This window comes from Erpetoichthys calabaricus, chromosome 3, assembly GCF_900747795.2.
Source record: "Erpetoichthys calabaricus chromosome 3, fErpCal1.3, whole genome shotgun sequence".
Classification (NCBI taxonomy): Eukaryota; Metazoa; Chordata; class Cladistia; order Polypteriformes; family Polypteridae; genus Erpetoichthys; species Erpetoichthys calabaricus.
This window is the reverse complement of record NC_041396.2, coordinates 46,871,167-46,887,737: the sequence shown is the minus strand read 5'-3', so window position 1 is coordinate 46,887,737 and position 16,571 is coordinate 46,871,167. Positions and strand designations below refer to the sequence as shown.

Here is a 16,571-nt window from a genome sequence, read left to right as displayed (position 1 = left end):
CCCCCCCACCTTTAGGAATGGGTCTCTTTGAATTTTACGACAGAGATGGGGGGGATGTGCCTTAAACCAGTTTGGCGAGTGTTTCTCTGCTAAAGTCTTTCAACCCCCGAAAGGAAGCCAAGCTGCACCTTAACATATGGTTTTGGGGGATGGCAGGTGTTAAGATTTTCTTTGCCCCATTGGTCTGAAGCAAGGCTGTTTGGAATTGGCTTCTATCAGAAGCTTTTAAGTACCATGATGTCCTATTGGCTGTAGGGGTTGGACAGAGAATCTATAAATCTGCTTGTTCAACCACATTCTCTCTCTCTTACTAACCAACATATGATGAAGAAGTATCTCTCTTACCAACCTCTGATGATGAAGAAGTATCTCTGTTACTAACATCTGATGACAGAGCCGTCCTTAGGGCGAAGTGAACAAAGTGACTGCTTCGGGCCCACAGCTGGAGGGGGCCCACTGCGCCCAAGGTTTTTTTTTTTTCCTGTGATGCGACGCTGCTGTGGGGGGGCCCAATGGAGCAATAGACTCCTTCACTCCAACCTCTATTACTAATTTTTTATATATATAATTCACAGGCAACATATTCCATCACCTAATTACTCCACGTGGACATCTCCACTCGGCACTACAATCTTCATTATGCTTCACTCAGGCCCGCGCACCTGTTGCCACCTCCATGGCTCATCTGTGCCTCTGTCCTCAGTAGGCGGCCACTTACGCTTCAGTCAGGGCTGCTCCGCCGCACTGCATTCTCGACAGAGCATAAAAGGGGCCCTTCTCTTCGTAAAGCATCACTTTCCTTCATATCAATATATTTCTATTTTGTTAGAAAGAACGTCTTGTAGATAGTAGTTAGGCCTTGCCGAATTTCCACAGTTTGAAATTATTGTATAATACAATACAATGTCAGTGTGTTACGGTTATGGTTGTCAGTGTCAAACGGAAATCGTCAAAAATTGATGGTTGTAGATGCCGGGAAAAAGCATTTCTGCAGCTCAGAATGCAGGAAATCGCTTGGCGGCCGGAGCTCTGCCCCGGACCCCCTAACTGCAGGGGTCGGGCCCCTTACGGGGCCCTCGGTATCAGTTTGCTTCGGGCCCGAAATTGTCTAGGGCCAGCTCTGCTGATGAAGACCAAACTGATGAACTAAAAGGACAACAAAATGGAGACCACAGCTCAGCAGCCATATTGGAACAGGCATACGGCCTGTTCTGAAGAAAGCTGAGCACCAATGATGCCTTAACTAGAGACATTTTAAATAACTACAAGTCTGCGTGCTGCCTGAAACTACACATCACCATTTAATCAGGTTGTATGGTTGCCAATATTCAAATGTACTTTGCATATTGTTATTATTTATGAATATTATCAATAATAAATTATTTTATGTGCAATTTAACTCCTTCTTGTCTTTTTACTACACCTAATTGCCTATAGATATAGAAGGGAAGGTGGGGATAAGTTATATACTATAATACCTTATAAACAGTGGTAAGTCTGTGGGATTTGAGGCGTTCTGACAGAGGCTACATCTTAATAATACAAAGGGGAAAGTAGAGCAACATATTACTCTACCAAGATAAAACAACATGTTACTCCAAATAGCAGCATGGATGCTAATGAATTTTTGTAATTACTGTATATTACTTTTAACCCAGCTTAAAATATGAAGTTAATGGAGCTGAAAAAGTTAAATACAGGAAACAAGAAAAAAGCTGAGAATTGTGCCAACACAGTAAACAGGAAATACAAAGACATAGTGTCCATGGTTTCAGCTACTCAAAAATGTTACCACAAATGTGGAATCCAATCATACCCAAAAGAAATCAAATTCCCAACTCATGAGAGCAGAGGAACTGATATTATCAGATGTAGTGTAGATGATGGTTGTAATAATTTCAGCCAACAATGACAAAAGCGTCAAAATATGAAATACACAAACATTTGCTTTCTCACCTTAACCCAGTATACAAATACAGTATATCCAGGCAACACAGAATACTTCAGGTGGTATCTTATACAGATGTTTTAATATCTTGGTAGGTATAGCTTGCATTGTTTATGACAAATATATTCTGTGATTTTTATAATTAAAAAAGACATTTTGTTATACAGAGATTGTTATACGATAAGTGGTGACGTGCACATGTAAGTAAGAATTTGACTATACTCTGTTATCAATATATTCTATAGACATGACAATAACCCTATAAACCTATAATATGCTTAGCTTTGTGTAACCAGAAGAATCTAAAGTAGATAAGGGAAGAATAGGAAAAAAGACTGTGATCATGTTGGAAATTTAATCAATGTCACAGTGCTGACCACCAATTATCTCACCACACTCCATAACATCTTACTGTTATAATCGAAAGCAGTTAAAGAAGATTCATTTATCCATAAATTCTCTTAAAAGTGAGGGTCAAGGAGGAAATAACAGCTTGTTGATTTCATGCTATCTTAGTTAGCAATGTAAGAATTTTTTTATAATCAATAGACACATTTTTTTCTACTCCATTTGTTTTTCAATCCAAATGTTATGGATTTATATTATTTAGGCTTTGTAAAATTGTACACATCACTTTGAAACACTTTCACAAGATATTCTTAACATAATTTTCATAATAATAATAAAAAAACTCCATTACCTTAAAGGGTCCAGCATAACGTGATGCTTTAATTGTTGAAATAGTGAGTTTACTTTCCTCTAAAAGTGATGTAATCTCCTCTGCTGAGGCTATGATCATGACAGACGACACATCAGTCTGATGTTTTACCAGCCGGAAGTCAATGGTTTTCCACATCTCAGTTACCTTATTTAATACTGAATCCAGTGTGAACTCATTAGTGGCACAGCTTGAGATATCACCAATCTTATTCTTATACTGAAGAACCTTATTTAAAAAAAGAAAGGTTGAATGCTTTTTCTAACTGAATGGCAAACATAAAATGACATAGTTTGCTTTTTAGTTTACATTATAATTTTTGGGGTGGCATGAGGTGCAGTGGCTAGGACCGCTGCATCATGAATTCAGCACACTTAAGCAGGGATAAGAGTTTTATTTAAAAATGTTTCATATTCAAGAAATACAAATTTAAAAATAATGGCACTTTATTGGGTTGTGTGGTTCCTCATAGATCTAGAAAGCCTGAACTTAGCCTGCATTATTGCATGCAGCAAGAATCCTTTTAAAATCAGGAACCCACTTGTACTTCACAAATTTGTTATTGGTTACTGTATTTAGGGAAACTTTTACGCATCTAAATTAAGAGTTCTTTCTGGAACATTTATGTGAATAGTTCTTTTGGGAGCTAAAAATGGTTCCACTCTGGCATCACTCTGAAGAACCATATTTGCATATTTATTTTTAAGAGTGTGATTGGAAATCTGAAAGACACCGAGGAGTAGTTTGATTGGACTTGGGGAGGTCTCAGAAAAGAAAGTCATCATGATTTTTTTTACCTAATTCTGGTATTTTCACTTCAGTTGTGTTCTTTAGCATTCTCTATGTAGCTTTCAGTTAACTCATAATGCTGCTAAAAGAATTATTACAAGAACTTAAAACTATAAACATATAACTCTGGTTCTCAAGTTCATGCACTGGCTCTCAGTTAAGCTTAGGGCTGTTTTAAAAATCCTCCTTTAATATATAACGCCTTAAATGTCTTGTCTGAGCTTTTCATTACTTACAAACCAGAGCTTGCATTAAGATCTCAAGATGACCGGTTATTTAAGATATCCAAGAATTAATAAAATAACAGATGGCAGGTCAGACTTTTAGTCACAGTGCCCTGAATCTGTGGAATGATCCCTCAATCTCAACCTTTAAATGCAGGCTGAGGACTCACTACGTTAGTCTAGCATACCCTGACCAGAGCTGCTGATTAGCTGTGCACAATGTATCGTTTTTTTGATAGTCATGTGTACATCGATATAATACAATAATTATAAGCAGTTACAACCCTCCTCTATTCTGCTTCTCTTCTCTATATTTTGATGAAGCACTTGGTGCCACTGACTGATGGAAAAGCTGTTCTCCTGCCCATAGAAAAGTCATCTGAGATGCTGGGAGCATTGGAATCAGCAGATGGAAAGGTTTTTTTCTTCAGAAAAGAAAGCCCATTAAAGGGTGGGCTGCTAGTTGCCCGAGGCCTTCAGGATTGTCTTTCTTTCTATGGCCATGGTCCCCCACCCCAGATGTTTATTATTTTCAAGGATGCCGCTGACTAAAGTTTTTGTTTTCCCCTTCTCTGTTGTCAAGTTCAGCAGTTAATTAGAGGACAGATATTGGTGTCTTCCATTTAAGTTAATCAGTTTAGAACTACTCTGTTTTCCTGTGTGTTTAAACAAATTTCTGCCTTTGTGTGTACAAATTCTGCATTTAGTAATTAGTAAATGTCATTAGGAGAGCCACATCTGGAGCATAACATTTCTGACTGACAGATGTTGAACTAAGCAATTAACTGGTATAAGTTATTCATTTCAAAAAGTATACTGTTTTATTTAAGGAATATGAAAAATAGTGTGATAAATTTAAAAATTAAAGATACATGCTGTGTAAATTGATATTTTTATATGTAAAGATGCTTAAGCATCATAGACTAGAGGGCAAACGTGTACCTTATCAGCTACAGAGTTTCTCTCTGTCGATCTTTAGAAATATAAAAACTGAACAAGAAGCCTGTCAATGTTACAAGGATGGCATATCAGTCAGAAATCAAATCAATTTTAAAATATAGTAAAGCAGCAATGCTACTTGCTAACCCACACTATCTCTGTTATATACTGTTCTGTAAATCTGAACAAATTATAATGTGCAATACATACCTTGAGGTCCAGGAGGTTGCCAAGTGTAAACCTTTCATCTTTATTAATTGCTCTACCTATAATATATTGAATAGAATCCCAATGCCGTGATCGAAGGTAAGGATTTCTAAGAGCAACAATTATTGGAAGACACAGTTTAAAGTCCAGAAGTCCTTGCTTTAGATTTGGTACAATGTCATTTTCAGGCAAGCCTAGAAAAATAAAACAGTGCTGCTGTCAAATGTCACTGAATATGAAACAAAAAAAAAAGAAAAAAGAAAAATATCAAATTTAAAGAATAAATTGGTCACTACAAGACTTTTATTTAATATTGGTATATGTTAATGCAAGAGACAGTTCATAGGGAAATCTAACATTATTTAGAGAAAGCAACTAGTGCTGCTTAAAATATGTATTTTGTGTTATAATATGCACACCAAGTGTTTTGTGACATTTTACATCATGAAATATTAGAAAAATAACAAATTAAAGATTGTTTATATTATCCTTGCTTGGGGGTAATAAAGAACGTGTTTGTCTCAGATGAATTAATCAAAATATTACCAGTGTACATGTAATAAATAATTTATATATATTACCCAGATAGATAGATAGATAGATAGATAGATAGATAGATAGATAGATAGATAGATAGATAGATAGATAGATAGATAGATAGATGCCTTGCTTGAAATAATTTATCTTGTCAACCACAGTGCACACATAGAGTTTAGAGTTGACACTCCAGTAATTTTGGAAACTTTTTTGAACATGCTTTTATTAAGTCTTTGCATAAAAAAAAATGTTAAATATATTACCTTTTTCTAACATGTATATTGTTTGTGTGAAGCGGTTAACATCTTTTTGGAGTTTGTCCACATTTAATTGATCAAAAGGGGTGTCCTTCCATTCACTGTACAGGACAGCCCACTCCTCCTTCATCTCCCACAACAGCTTCCGCAATGTCAGCTCATACTCTATTTCTGACAGATCAGCGTTCACGGCTTGAGCTGTGGATTTACTGTCTTGGCTTTTTTCTGACATCAAATCTTCAGTGAAGTTCTTAACAGACAAAGAACTGCCCAAGTGCTGCTGATAGTTAACATAACTCTGGGCTTTTTTAGAAAGTACAGAAACCTCTTCAGACAAGTTTTGGATAATTTCTTTGGCTGCCTTTGGCATGGTTTCAGACTGAAGAAGAATTGGATTATTTATCTGAAATTTAAAAAAAAGATAAAAAATAGTTAAACAAATCAGTTTTATTTTACTTTAAGTTTTCTAATTAATCACTAAAGCTAGAACTTTCGTAATTTAATTAAAAAGCTGAAAGAGTGCAAGTTAATACAGGTAAAATTCCGTTACAACGAATATCTTTACAATGAAATTTTCATTACAACAAAGTATTTTTATAGTCCCGACAGCTTCCCCATATGACACGAGTCTATAGAAATCTCGTTACTACGAAGTACATTCAGCAGATACTTTCATTATAACGAAATGCACAAAAGACCTTGAAATGCTTGAATAAATCATCCACAGAGCAGTTTGTTCTGTGGCCGCAGCTCAGTTGTGCACAACAATCCCTAAACAGAAACACTGTATATTTTTTTCTTTCTTCAGACTTTCCTCATACTGTTTTTTATTTTTTTTGCCTTTTTTGTTTCCTGCGGTTTTCAGTGATACCTTTTAGTTATTGCTCATCAACATTTGAAAAACATCCATTGGAATTTAACTCATTGAGGGGAGGGTTAGAGTCTCAAAAGAGTTCAGAAACCTCACGATATGAAGAAGAAATAATGATTCGGCTCCTGATTGATAACTGTGCAGCCCACAACATGCTTCCACATTTACATAATGTTCGCGTTGAATTCCTCCCACCCAATTGCACGGCAGCGCTTCAGCCATTGGTTTTGGGCATCATTAGCACCCTCAAAGTGTATTATTGCAAGGAAATGCTGAGAAAAATTCTCGCCAGCATAACTTGTAGGCAGGAGGAGATTAAAATTAATGTGAAAGAAGCTATTGAAATGATTCAAAACGCCTGGATACAAGTTAAAGAAAGCACTATAGTAACAAATACAGAATCTCATTACAACAAAATTTTTGTTACAATGAAATATTTTTTAGGTCCCTGTGAGTTCGTTGTAACAGAATTTTATCTGTAGTTATCTATTTTACTGTGTGTTTAGTTGCACTTGTTAATTTCATAAAAAGGTCAGTGCCCTGCTCTGTGAGCCATTCTTCTCTGGTTCTATATTAGCTTGTAACTGTCTATGCTTGTTAAATACTAGCAACTGAAATAGGTCTTCTTTGTCAAAAGTTTACCTATGATCCTCATTCACAAGTAAATAAATTAGCAAACAAGCTACTCTAGAACCTTCTAACTCCAAAAGAGACAGAAGTGTCAACTAAAGGTCAGGGTAGAGCTATGCTGTTTATATTTCCGTAGATTTTAATTGTTAATGATGATGATACAAATTATGAGGTTAGATTACATTGTAAAAAAAACACAATTCTTGTCAATAATTCCAAATAAGAATTCTTTCATTAGAAAATATTTTTTTAAGTGGATATATAATCAAAAAATAAGGCTGACAGGAAAAATATAAACTACCTCAATTAGGAGAAATCAGTACAATTTACCTTTATTCTCATATCGATGAGCTCAAAACAAAGGTTGCTTAGATGCTTCTTGAGGTCAGTACCAAATTTTATAATATTCTCATCCCTCTTTGCTTCACAAAACAATACAGTTGATCGTAGCGTATGAAAGCTAGGAATAAGCATTTGAAATAAAGCAAGCTCCTCTGCATCAATGGTAATGTTGTAATCTTTAGCAATTGTGTAAAGCTGGTTCACCACGTTATATTCTTTTTCAAGCGAGGGCATCTCTGAAGAGACACGGCCAAGAAAAGTCAGGTGTTCTACAAATCCTTCAACGGAATTAATCTCTTTATTCAAAAGTTTCAGTGATGTCCTGATTACCTTAAAATTAAATTTAAAGGAAACATTGACATTGATGTACTTTCCTTAAAAAAACAAGAAAACAAACAAAAACAAAAACACCCTCCACATTCAAAATACTTTGTGCATTGGGAATGAAGCTAAGTAACACTGCACTGAAAACGTTTTTCAGTAGGATGCATTTTAATAACACTTTAAAGCTGGGTGAGGCAACAATCCACCATAGCTGTGTTTTTAAATAAGATTACTAATCATTGCATTCATTTTTATTAGAAATATGAAGGTGTCACCGTCACTTTGCCCCATTCGAAACCACTGCCCTCCACCTTTCAGTCAAAATGGAAGAAGCACACTTGTCAAAACACCTTGACAAAAGTAAGTGTTTTTAGCATCTCCAGTAAGATTTTATTTACCCCTGTGGCTTTATCCCTACACAGATTTTTAACCCCAGCAACAACCTCTGCTACTGAGATAACCCAACCCCAACTAATGCTTCTGACACTACACACAAGCAAGGGGGGAATATCTACTCAACCTCCCAATGATATCACCAGTTGAATTCGACATCCTGTCACCCTTGCTAAGTTTGCCTAAACCTCTCTGAGGCTGACCTGAAGTTATTCTCTTTGACTTCACCAAACTCTACCCACATACAGGCTTGCACTTTGGCAACTGCTGTTAATGAAATCTTTTTAAGATGCAGATGCCTCTCAGTCAAGTCTGGAGACTTTTCTGCTCAATAGCTGGTGTCCATCAACAACAGGCTCTAACAACCTATTGGCCACCGCTCCATGCCACAGCCTCCACTACTGAAGTCTTGAACAGGGTTCATTCATCCCTGACTTCACCTAAAATACAAAACAAGATCCTCAGAAGGTGGACCGTAAAGTCATTCAGATAAGAGACATGCACTACTCAATCCCAGCACATGTTCACTACCTGTTGGGTCTTCTTTCTATACCATGTCAAATAAAACTGTACACTTTAATTCTTATTTGCATTTGCCCTGTCAGGATAAAAAAAATAATAGTTCAAAATGGTTCAGACTTCTGAATAAAAACAATACCTCCAATAGTTCTTCGTTTCTCTTCCCAGCAATAGCAGGCAACATGGAATGGATAGTTGAAATTAAACCTTCTGGATAAGGCAAGCAATCTTTTTGATATTGGAGAGAAATCACTTTAAATATTTTAACGTGTTTTTCAATATCCATTTTTGTCATCTGGGTGACATAATCTGTGTGAGTGGCCAGGATGGTTCTAAAATCTTGTGGATCCCATTTTCCTTCAGCCACAAAATGTTCCAGGTCTGTTACCATGACCTCTTCCACCATTCGGGTGTATTTTGTAAAGTTGTGAGAGTAAGATTCTACATCATTCATTCCCAGTGTAATGATCTCCTTTATCTCTAAAAGCTGAAGGAGAGTTTAAGAACAATGTTGAATATTAATCATTAAACATACACAGTGCGTAAACAATGCCTACTTTGATACTTTCTTTTTTTATGTTCCAAAAATAAACTAATAAATATAATGACTGCTGAGAAACTGAACTTATTGTCATGGTTTTTGAACAGAGGGATAATCAGATAAGCTGCCCCAAAAGAACAGAAGACTATTTTATTTTGGGATTGAAGGTAATAATAGCTTCTCTAATCGAAAGAAGTTTGGGACTAGCCATTTTATTTGCATTTTGTAACTTACTAAAACAGCAACTGCTATTCAAAATTCATGTATATTTGTGACTTAGTCACACTTTAAATTCTCAATAATACAATTAAACATATCACAGACTACATGTGTTGTCAAATTCTGAAGTACTTCATTGCTAAATCAGGACAGTCTCCTGGATCATGGATTACCTGAGGCTGAGGGACTGTGGGTCAGAAATGGTGGTGTGTAATACTGGAGCACCTCAGGGAACTGCCCTGTCTCCCCTCCTGTTTGCCCTCTAAACAACAGACTTCCATCACAATACCAGCACTTTCTAGCTAAAGAGATTTTCACATGACTCGCCCATCATAGGCTGCATTAACAATGGAGACAACTCAGAGAACAGGAAGGTTGTGGAGGACTTTGTCTTATAATGCAGGGACTACAACCTGCAACTCAACATCAGCAAAACAAAAGAGCTGATGGTGGACATCTGTCATTCCAAGAAGCCACTGTGACCAGTTACCATTCAGGGGAAGGACCTGGAAGTGGTGCAGAGTTACAAGAACCTGGTGTGTGTTTGGTGTCTCATTAACAACAAACTGGACTGGTCTGACAACACAGTGGTGCTGGACAAGAAGGGCCAGAGCAAATTGTACTTGCTAAGGAGACTCCGGTCATTTGATGTGTGGCCCAAGCTGCTGGAAATGTTCTACCAGTTCACAATAGTCAGTATGGTGTTTTACACTGCAGTTTCTTGGGGAAGCACAATGCCTGAACAAACTTCTCAGGAATGCCTGTTCCATCACAGAGTGAACCTTGGACACATTGGAATCTATTGCAGAAAAGAAGATATTGGCAAAATTGGATGCCATTGTGAAAAATCCCCTCTCCCCTCCAGGAGGGGCTCTTTTGAAGTACTTTTAGCCAGAGGCTCATTCCAGCACGGTGTGCTAAGAAGCACATCTGGGGGTCTTTTCTGCCCGCTACTATCAGGCCATTCAATGCTTCCACCTGGTGTACTTGTTTTTTTATTTATTTGTTTAATTATCAATTGATAGGCTGTATTATCGGTCCTGTGAGTCTGTATCCTTATTTTTTATGTTTCTGCTACTGTATGCATATGAATTTCCCCATGGGATTAATAAAGTTTATCTAATATAACCTGAAAAAAACAGTTGTTTCAAATTAAAATACTAAACAATCTTGTGCTGTGGCGTGAAACTGCAGAAACATCTCTGAAGTATTCACTGAAACAAACATATAATGGATACTTCAGTATTTCTTCACCTGTATCTCAAAATTAAAGTGTGCCATTAAAAACTAGAACAGTTACATTAGCTTGGTAATCTTCATCAATTCCAAGATGAAATCCTAGCTCCAGCCAAGAGCTCTCTTCTCTTTTTGTTTCGATTTCTTCACCCAGGAGCAAGTTGTGTTCATAAATAAGCTGTGAGTAAAGTATTGACAACAGAGGTTCCCGACTGAATGGAGTGACTTTGGCTGGAAAAATAAATAAAATGCAGAGTATAAACACTATATCTACATGTATATATATACAAGTATGTATAATTAATATGAATGCAGTTGGAATTAAACTAAAATAGTAAAATAAACACATAAATTATATTGGAAAATTAAACACAGGTACATACATATAAACAATTTGAAATTTCCAAAATTCCACCTTATTTTTAAAATAGACACTAATTCAGAGGATCATTCAGTATAGTCTCCAAAATGATTTTCATGATATGAATACTCCCTACAGCTACTGGTATGTTACCACCCTCTTCATAAGTGAAAACTTGGAAAAAAATAAAAAACACTATATATATTTATTATGTCCTTATCTGCAAATTTACCTCATTGCTATTATTATTATTATTATTATTGTAATTCACAGCCTCCATGACTGTTTTTTACTGATAAAATGTTAAGCAAAACATTTGGGGTTTTAATTTTGCATTATTAAAATTATTGGTCTCCTTGTGCCATTTTGTATTTTTAATTTCCTTTTCAGTTGTTACTCTCATGTGTTTATAGACTTTAATTTGAACTATTTTTCCTCAACAGAAGCTATTAAGTTGCTTTCTTATATCCTTCCACATCCCAAGAGAAATTTCATTGTTCTGTTACTTCAAATGCCTTTTGGAAAACATATTAAAAGATTTCAACTGAAGTCCAGAAAAGCATGCATTTTAAAGTGATTGTTTTTCCCTAAAACACGGTTTCTTTTGAACTGTTTGTGAGGTTCCTAATATTTCTGCTGGACATAATGGAACCCTGATTATGTAAACGATGGCTCTGTAAATTTAAGTTATTCATGTTATCCCCCCATTTCTGATGTATAGTTGCAATCAGACCATGTAAAAAGGTGGTCCTTTGTGGCAGTGACTCTCAAACTCAGTCCCAGGTGCTTGTTCCAGCCAGTTTCACAATCATTAAGTCATTTTTCTGTAATTTATTTAAATTAATTTAAGCTCTAATTGATCTCCTTTAATTAGCTAGCATGTTTTTCTTCTTTTATCTTTCATTTAGAAAAGCTCAGCAGTATGATTTTTACATTTCTAAAACATTTAGAAATATTTTTATTTTTGCTATAGGTGTAAATTCTTAACTCTTTTGTTGTTTTCCTATTAATTTGCCCTTTTCTGTTTAGTTTTCTCCCTAAATTGTATCCCAATTAATGACAATTAATAATTAGTATAGCTACCAGCAGCCATACTACATGCAATTCAGAACTGGTCATCCATCTGAAGCTAAGCATGCTCAGGCCTGGCCAATACTTGAAGAGAAGACCAACCAGGAAAAGCATTGGGGTGCTGCTAGAAGAGGTGTTTACAAGGCCAGAAAGGCCTTACCCTGTGGTCTTAATGTGGAGTGACGGGGACATTGTACTGTAAAAATTATGCCGTCCTTCAGATGAGATGTAAAATCGAGGTCCTGACTCTCTCTGGTAATAATAGATCCCTGGATGTCCTCTGTAAAGAGTAGGGTGCATCCCGATATCTTGGTTAAATTGCCCACCATGGCCTAATCATTCTGGACCCTAATCATCCCCTGCTTCTTATTGGCTATCTCTCAGCCCTTCATCACCTAAAGGCTAATCTTTGATGAACATACTGGCGCATTAAAGTTTCATTATGTTGGCCTAGCTCTCTTTCTCATGGGTGGGGGTTGACTGGATTTGAACCTAGTTTTGTAAAATCTGACTTGCTTGTATGGACTATTGTTTGATTTTAATAAATTCAATAAAATGTTAAAAAAAGGCTGCCATTGCATCATCTAGGTGGATGCTACACATCATGGCTCTCTTAACAGCATTATAGGCCCCCTTGCAAAGCAGTGCACTGGGGCCCCTACCTACACAACCACTCTGCAAGTCACAATATACATTCAGTAGATTAGCATGGGGCCCCTATGCTTGTGGGGCCCCCGGGCAACTGCCCCACGTGCCCATGCGTTAAGACGGTCCTGCTACACATTAGTGGAGGTTGAAGTTGATCCCCACTCACTACATAAAGTGCTTTGAGTAGTGAGAAAAGTACCATATAAATGTATAGTATCATCATCATCATTATTATTATTACTTTAACGTCAGACCCACTAATATGCACATCAGAAAATAATGGATTAAATACCCAGAACGCCTGGAAAAACAGAATGAAGAGCTTGAAAAAAAGCCACTAAATTATTCCATTGGTACATAAATAAATGGTACATACAAAAAAAATTAGCAAACTTAGTTTTGTAACTCCTAGACTGGCTACAGGTCAAAGTTAAAAACAGATGATGGTTGGAATAACCTGCAGCCCCAGGTGATCCACGGGACTGAGTTTCAGAACCACAGCTTTATGGCAGTCAATATTCTATCTAAATTAAACTTAACAGCATTGCCTTATCGGGAAACTTACCAATGTTCTGTTCAAAGCCGTACAACGTGTTCTGTATCTGAAACAAAAAGTCTTCCACTGGAGGATTCACAGCAACATGGACAAGAGGCATTTGACTGCTTATGGAATAAAATGAATGACATTGGTTAACAATCTGTGTTTTATTTTAAACTGTGAACATTTTAAATTAAAAAATGTGTATTTTCCTCATGTAATTACTAACCAAAATCAGAACAATTTTAAGGTGCTCTGCAGAAGATGAATTATTACTTGCATGAAGTAAATTAAAAGTTAGCAATTTAAATTAGGATTGGAAACACACATAACCTTGAAGTTCTGAGATGTATGGATTATGAAGACATCCAACAGGACAAATAAAATATATACTTTTTGGTTGTGTCTATCCTATGTACAGTAACTAAGCTATTCTGTACTAATGGTGTCCTGTACAGTAACCAATATAAATATTAGATAATGATAATTCATACTTTTTGTTTTGTTTTCAATAAGAATTCATATAAAAGAAAAAAACATTTATATAAAATAAGTTCATTTTGGATACAGATGTGTGTCAAAGTCTTTTAATTTGTTTAACTATATTGGGACCTTTAGACAGTGCCACTGCAAAAAGCTGAAATGGAAGCTTACCGTCTCCGGAGAATGTCACTGTCAACAGAGGATTTCTCAAATGTTTCTGGTTTAAGAAAAATAAATGTTGACAAAGTAAAATTTTGTTAATTTACTGGGGAAATCACACACAATTCAAGGATGCATATTTAAATGTAATTTTAATTACATTTAAAATTATAATTAGATTAGATTAGATTAAATAAAGTTTCTTAATCTCATGGGGAAATTCAGATGCATACAGCAGCAGAAACATAAAAAATAAGGATACAGACTCACAGAACAGATAATATGGACAATCAATCAATCAATTGAAAAGTAAATAAAATAAATAATAAATTAGTAATAAAGTAAGTGAAATGTTTGTATTATTGCATGACAGCATAAATAATGTGCATATTGGACATTAATTCATTCAGTTGAGTTTCTCATTATTTTTTTTTCACTATTTTTTTAAATCCAACATTTTTCTCTACAACAATTGAATGTGGGCGGCACAGTGGTGCAGTGGGTAGCGCTGCTGCCTTGCAGTTGGGAGACCTGGGGACCCGGGTTTGCTTCCCGGATCCTCCCTGCGTGGAGTTTGCATGTTCTCCCCATGTCTGTGTGGGTTTCCTCCGGGCGCTCCGGTTTCCTCCCACAGTCCAAAGACATGCAGGTTAGGTGGATTGGCGATTCTAAATTGGCCCTAGTGTGTGCTTGGTGTGTGCTTGGTGTTTGTGTGTGTCCTGCGGTGGGTTGGCACCCTGCCCAGGATTGTTTCGTGCCCTGTGTTGGCTGGGATTGGCTCCAGCAGACCCCTGTGTTCGGATTCAGCGGGTTGGAAAATGGATGGATGGATGGACAATTGAATGTTGCCTTAGAGTTCAGGAAACATAATTATTCATATTCTTAATTACTGCTGTAGCCTGTTTATTGGCATGTGTTTCTGTTTAAAAGAACATTTATTTCTGTAAATACTATATTTTTGCAATTTGTTTGCATGCATTAATTCATGTATTTGGTTACATTACAACAGTGACAACAGCACTACAGAGGCCTCAAGGCATAAACAATAAACAATAAATGAAAAATGCAAACAAGAATAATGACAGCTCAAGCAAAGATGGTAAAACTATAAACACAAAAAAGGTGAAGAAACGAGCCAAAAATCAAAACCCTAGAAAACCTGGGGAAAGTGCAGATCAGTAACAAGAAATCTGAAAGACAAAGGAAGGTGCTTCACTGGTATTTTTCAAAGCAATATTGCTTCATGTTTAGAGGAAGACAGCAGCAGTACCCTTTCAAAGTCTGTTTAAGTACATAAGAAAACTTCTGTTCCCCTCAGTTATGCCTTACATCGGACATGTTATTCTGCTTCCCTCAAGCTTACAAGTATCTTTACTTCTAACAGGGAACTGTACCACCTCTAAACATTCAGGCTGCTACTGCTACTGTGTGTTTCTTTTTATGACACAAACCTTTTTTGTTAATTGAATTACATGAAGCCTGAGATAATATTTCACAAGCAAGCCAGCAAATTACAGAACTAGCAGTTAATTTTTTTAAACCATTAGAACAATTTGAGTAACCAGCCCATTAAGAATGAGACTCAAAAAATCTGAAAGATTTGTTTGGCATGATCCTCCTCTCACAAACCCATGCTGGCTGCTATTGTGTATGTTATCAGTTTTGAACATGACTCACTTTTATAAAGAGTTAAATAAATATGTAAGTAATCTGGACTGTCCTCAGTATATATTATAAATTAGTTAGTATTAATTGTATTAAAATGTTTTAATTATTCACCACTGTCACACATACATGTCAGTGAATTATCCTCTGGGCTCTTCTTAGGTATGTACTTTCACCCCGGACAAGAGAGGACACTGCTGCTAACCTTGTCCTCTTACTTTTCCCTCCACAGTTGCCTAGAAGATGCCCAGTGCAACTCACTCTGCCCCTCCTGATCCCACCACTATATATCCCGTGGTTCCCAGAAGAAGCTATCTCTCATTACGAGTACACACCGCTGCTTCCCACCATCACTCTCAGAGGCTTTATCAGCTGAGGAAGGTTCCTTGAGCTAGAACTTTGATTAGATGGAAACAAACAGGTTAACACCCCAAAATTTTAGCTTGTGGACTTGCGGTTCCTTCCAATGACCACAAAATATACAAAAATAAATGGAAAATTATGAAAAAAAAGTTATTAAAAGAATCAAATGTTTCAATTCTTATATCATAAAACACCAGAATGATTAAATAAATAAATTCAATAAATATTCAATAAATACATTTTAAAAAATGTTTAGAAAAAATAAAGTATTTAATTTTAAACCATGTCACACACGTGCGCATAGGAGGCAGCTAAAGGGCCTGAATGAAAGTGATTCCATGCCAGACCAAGGAGCTGCGGTGTGCACTAACTCTTTCTCTCACTACTCTGCAGACCAGTTACAGGAAATTCTGCCAGGCCCCAATGACGCCACTTCTTGTTCCGACCCCACTGATGACTACACTTCCGGCCCTGGGCGCAATGACATCACTTCTGGTTCTGGGCCTATTGATGACATCAATTCCGGCCCCAATGACACCACTTCCAGCCGCACTACTGACATCACTTCCTCCCGTCTCCCTTAAAGCCG

General features: G+C 36.5%; 1 protein-coding gene across 1 annotated transcript in view; it reads right to left on the bottom strand.

The window, feature by feature from the left end:
* LOC114649281 (dynein axonemal heavy chain 6-like) overlaps window positions 1–16,571 on the bottom strand; it is a 217,343-nt gene that overhangs the window by 187,519 nt on the left and 13,253 nt on the right. The window contains exons 6-13 of the mRNA XM_051924685.1: window positions 13,967–14,012; window positions 13,340–13,434; window positions 10,759–10,925; window positions 8,838–9,185; window positions 7,451–7,792; window positions 5,626–6,022; window positions 4,829–5,019; window positions 2,649–2,894 (exon numbers count right to left, since the gene is read on the bottom strand). Coding sequence (XP_051780645.1) covers window positions 2,649–2,894; window positions 4,829–5,019; window positions 5,626–6,022; window positions 7,451–7,792; window positions 8,838–9,185; window positions 10,759–10,925; window positions 13,340–13,434; window positions 13,967–14,012 — 1,832 coding nt within the window. The remainder of the gene's footprint in view (window positions 1–2,648; window positions 2,895–4,828; window positions 5,020–5,625; window positions 6,023–7,450; window positions 7,793–8,837; window positions 9,186–10,758; window positions 10,926–13,339; window positions 13,435–13,966; window positions 14,013–16,571) is intronic.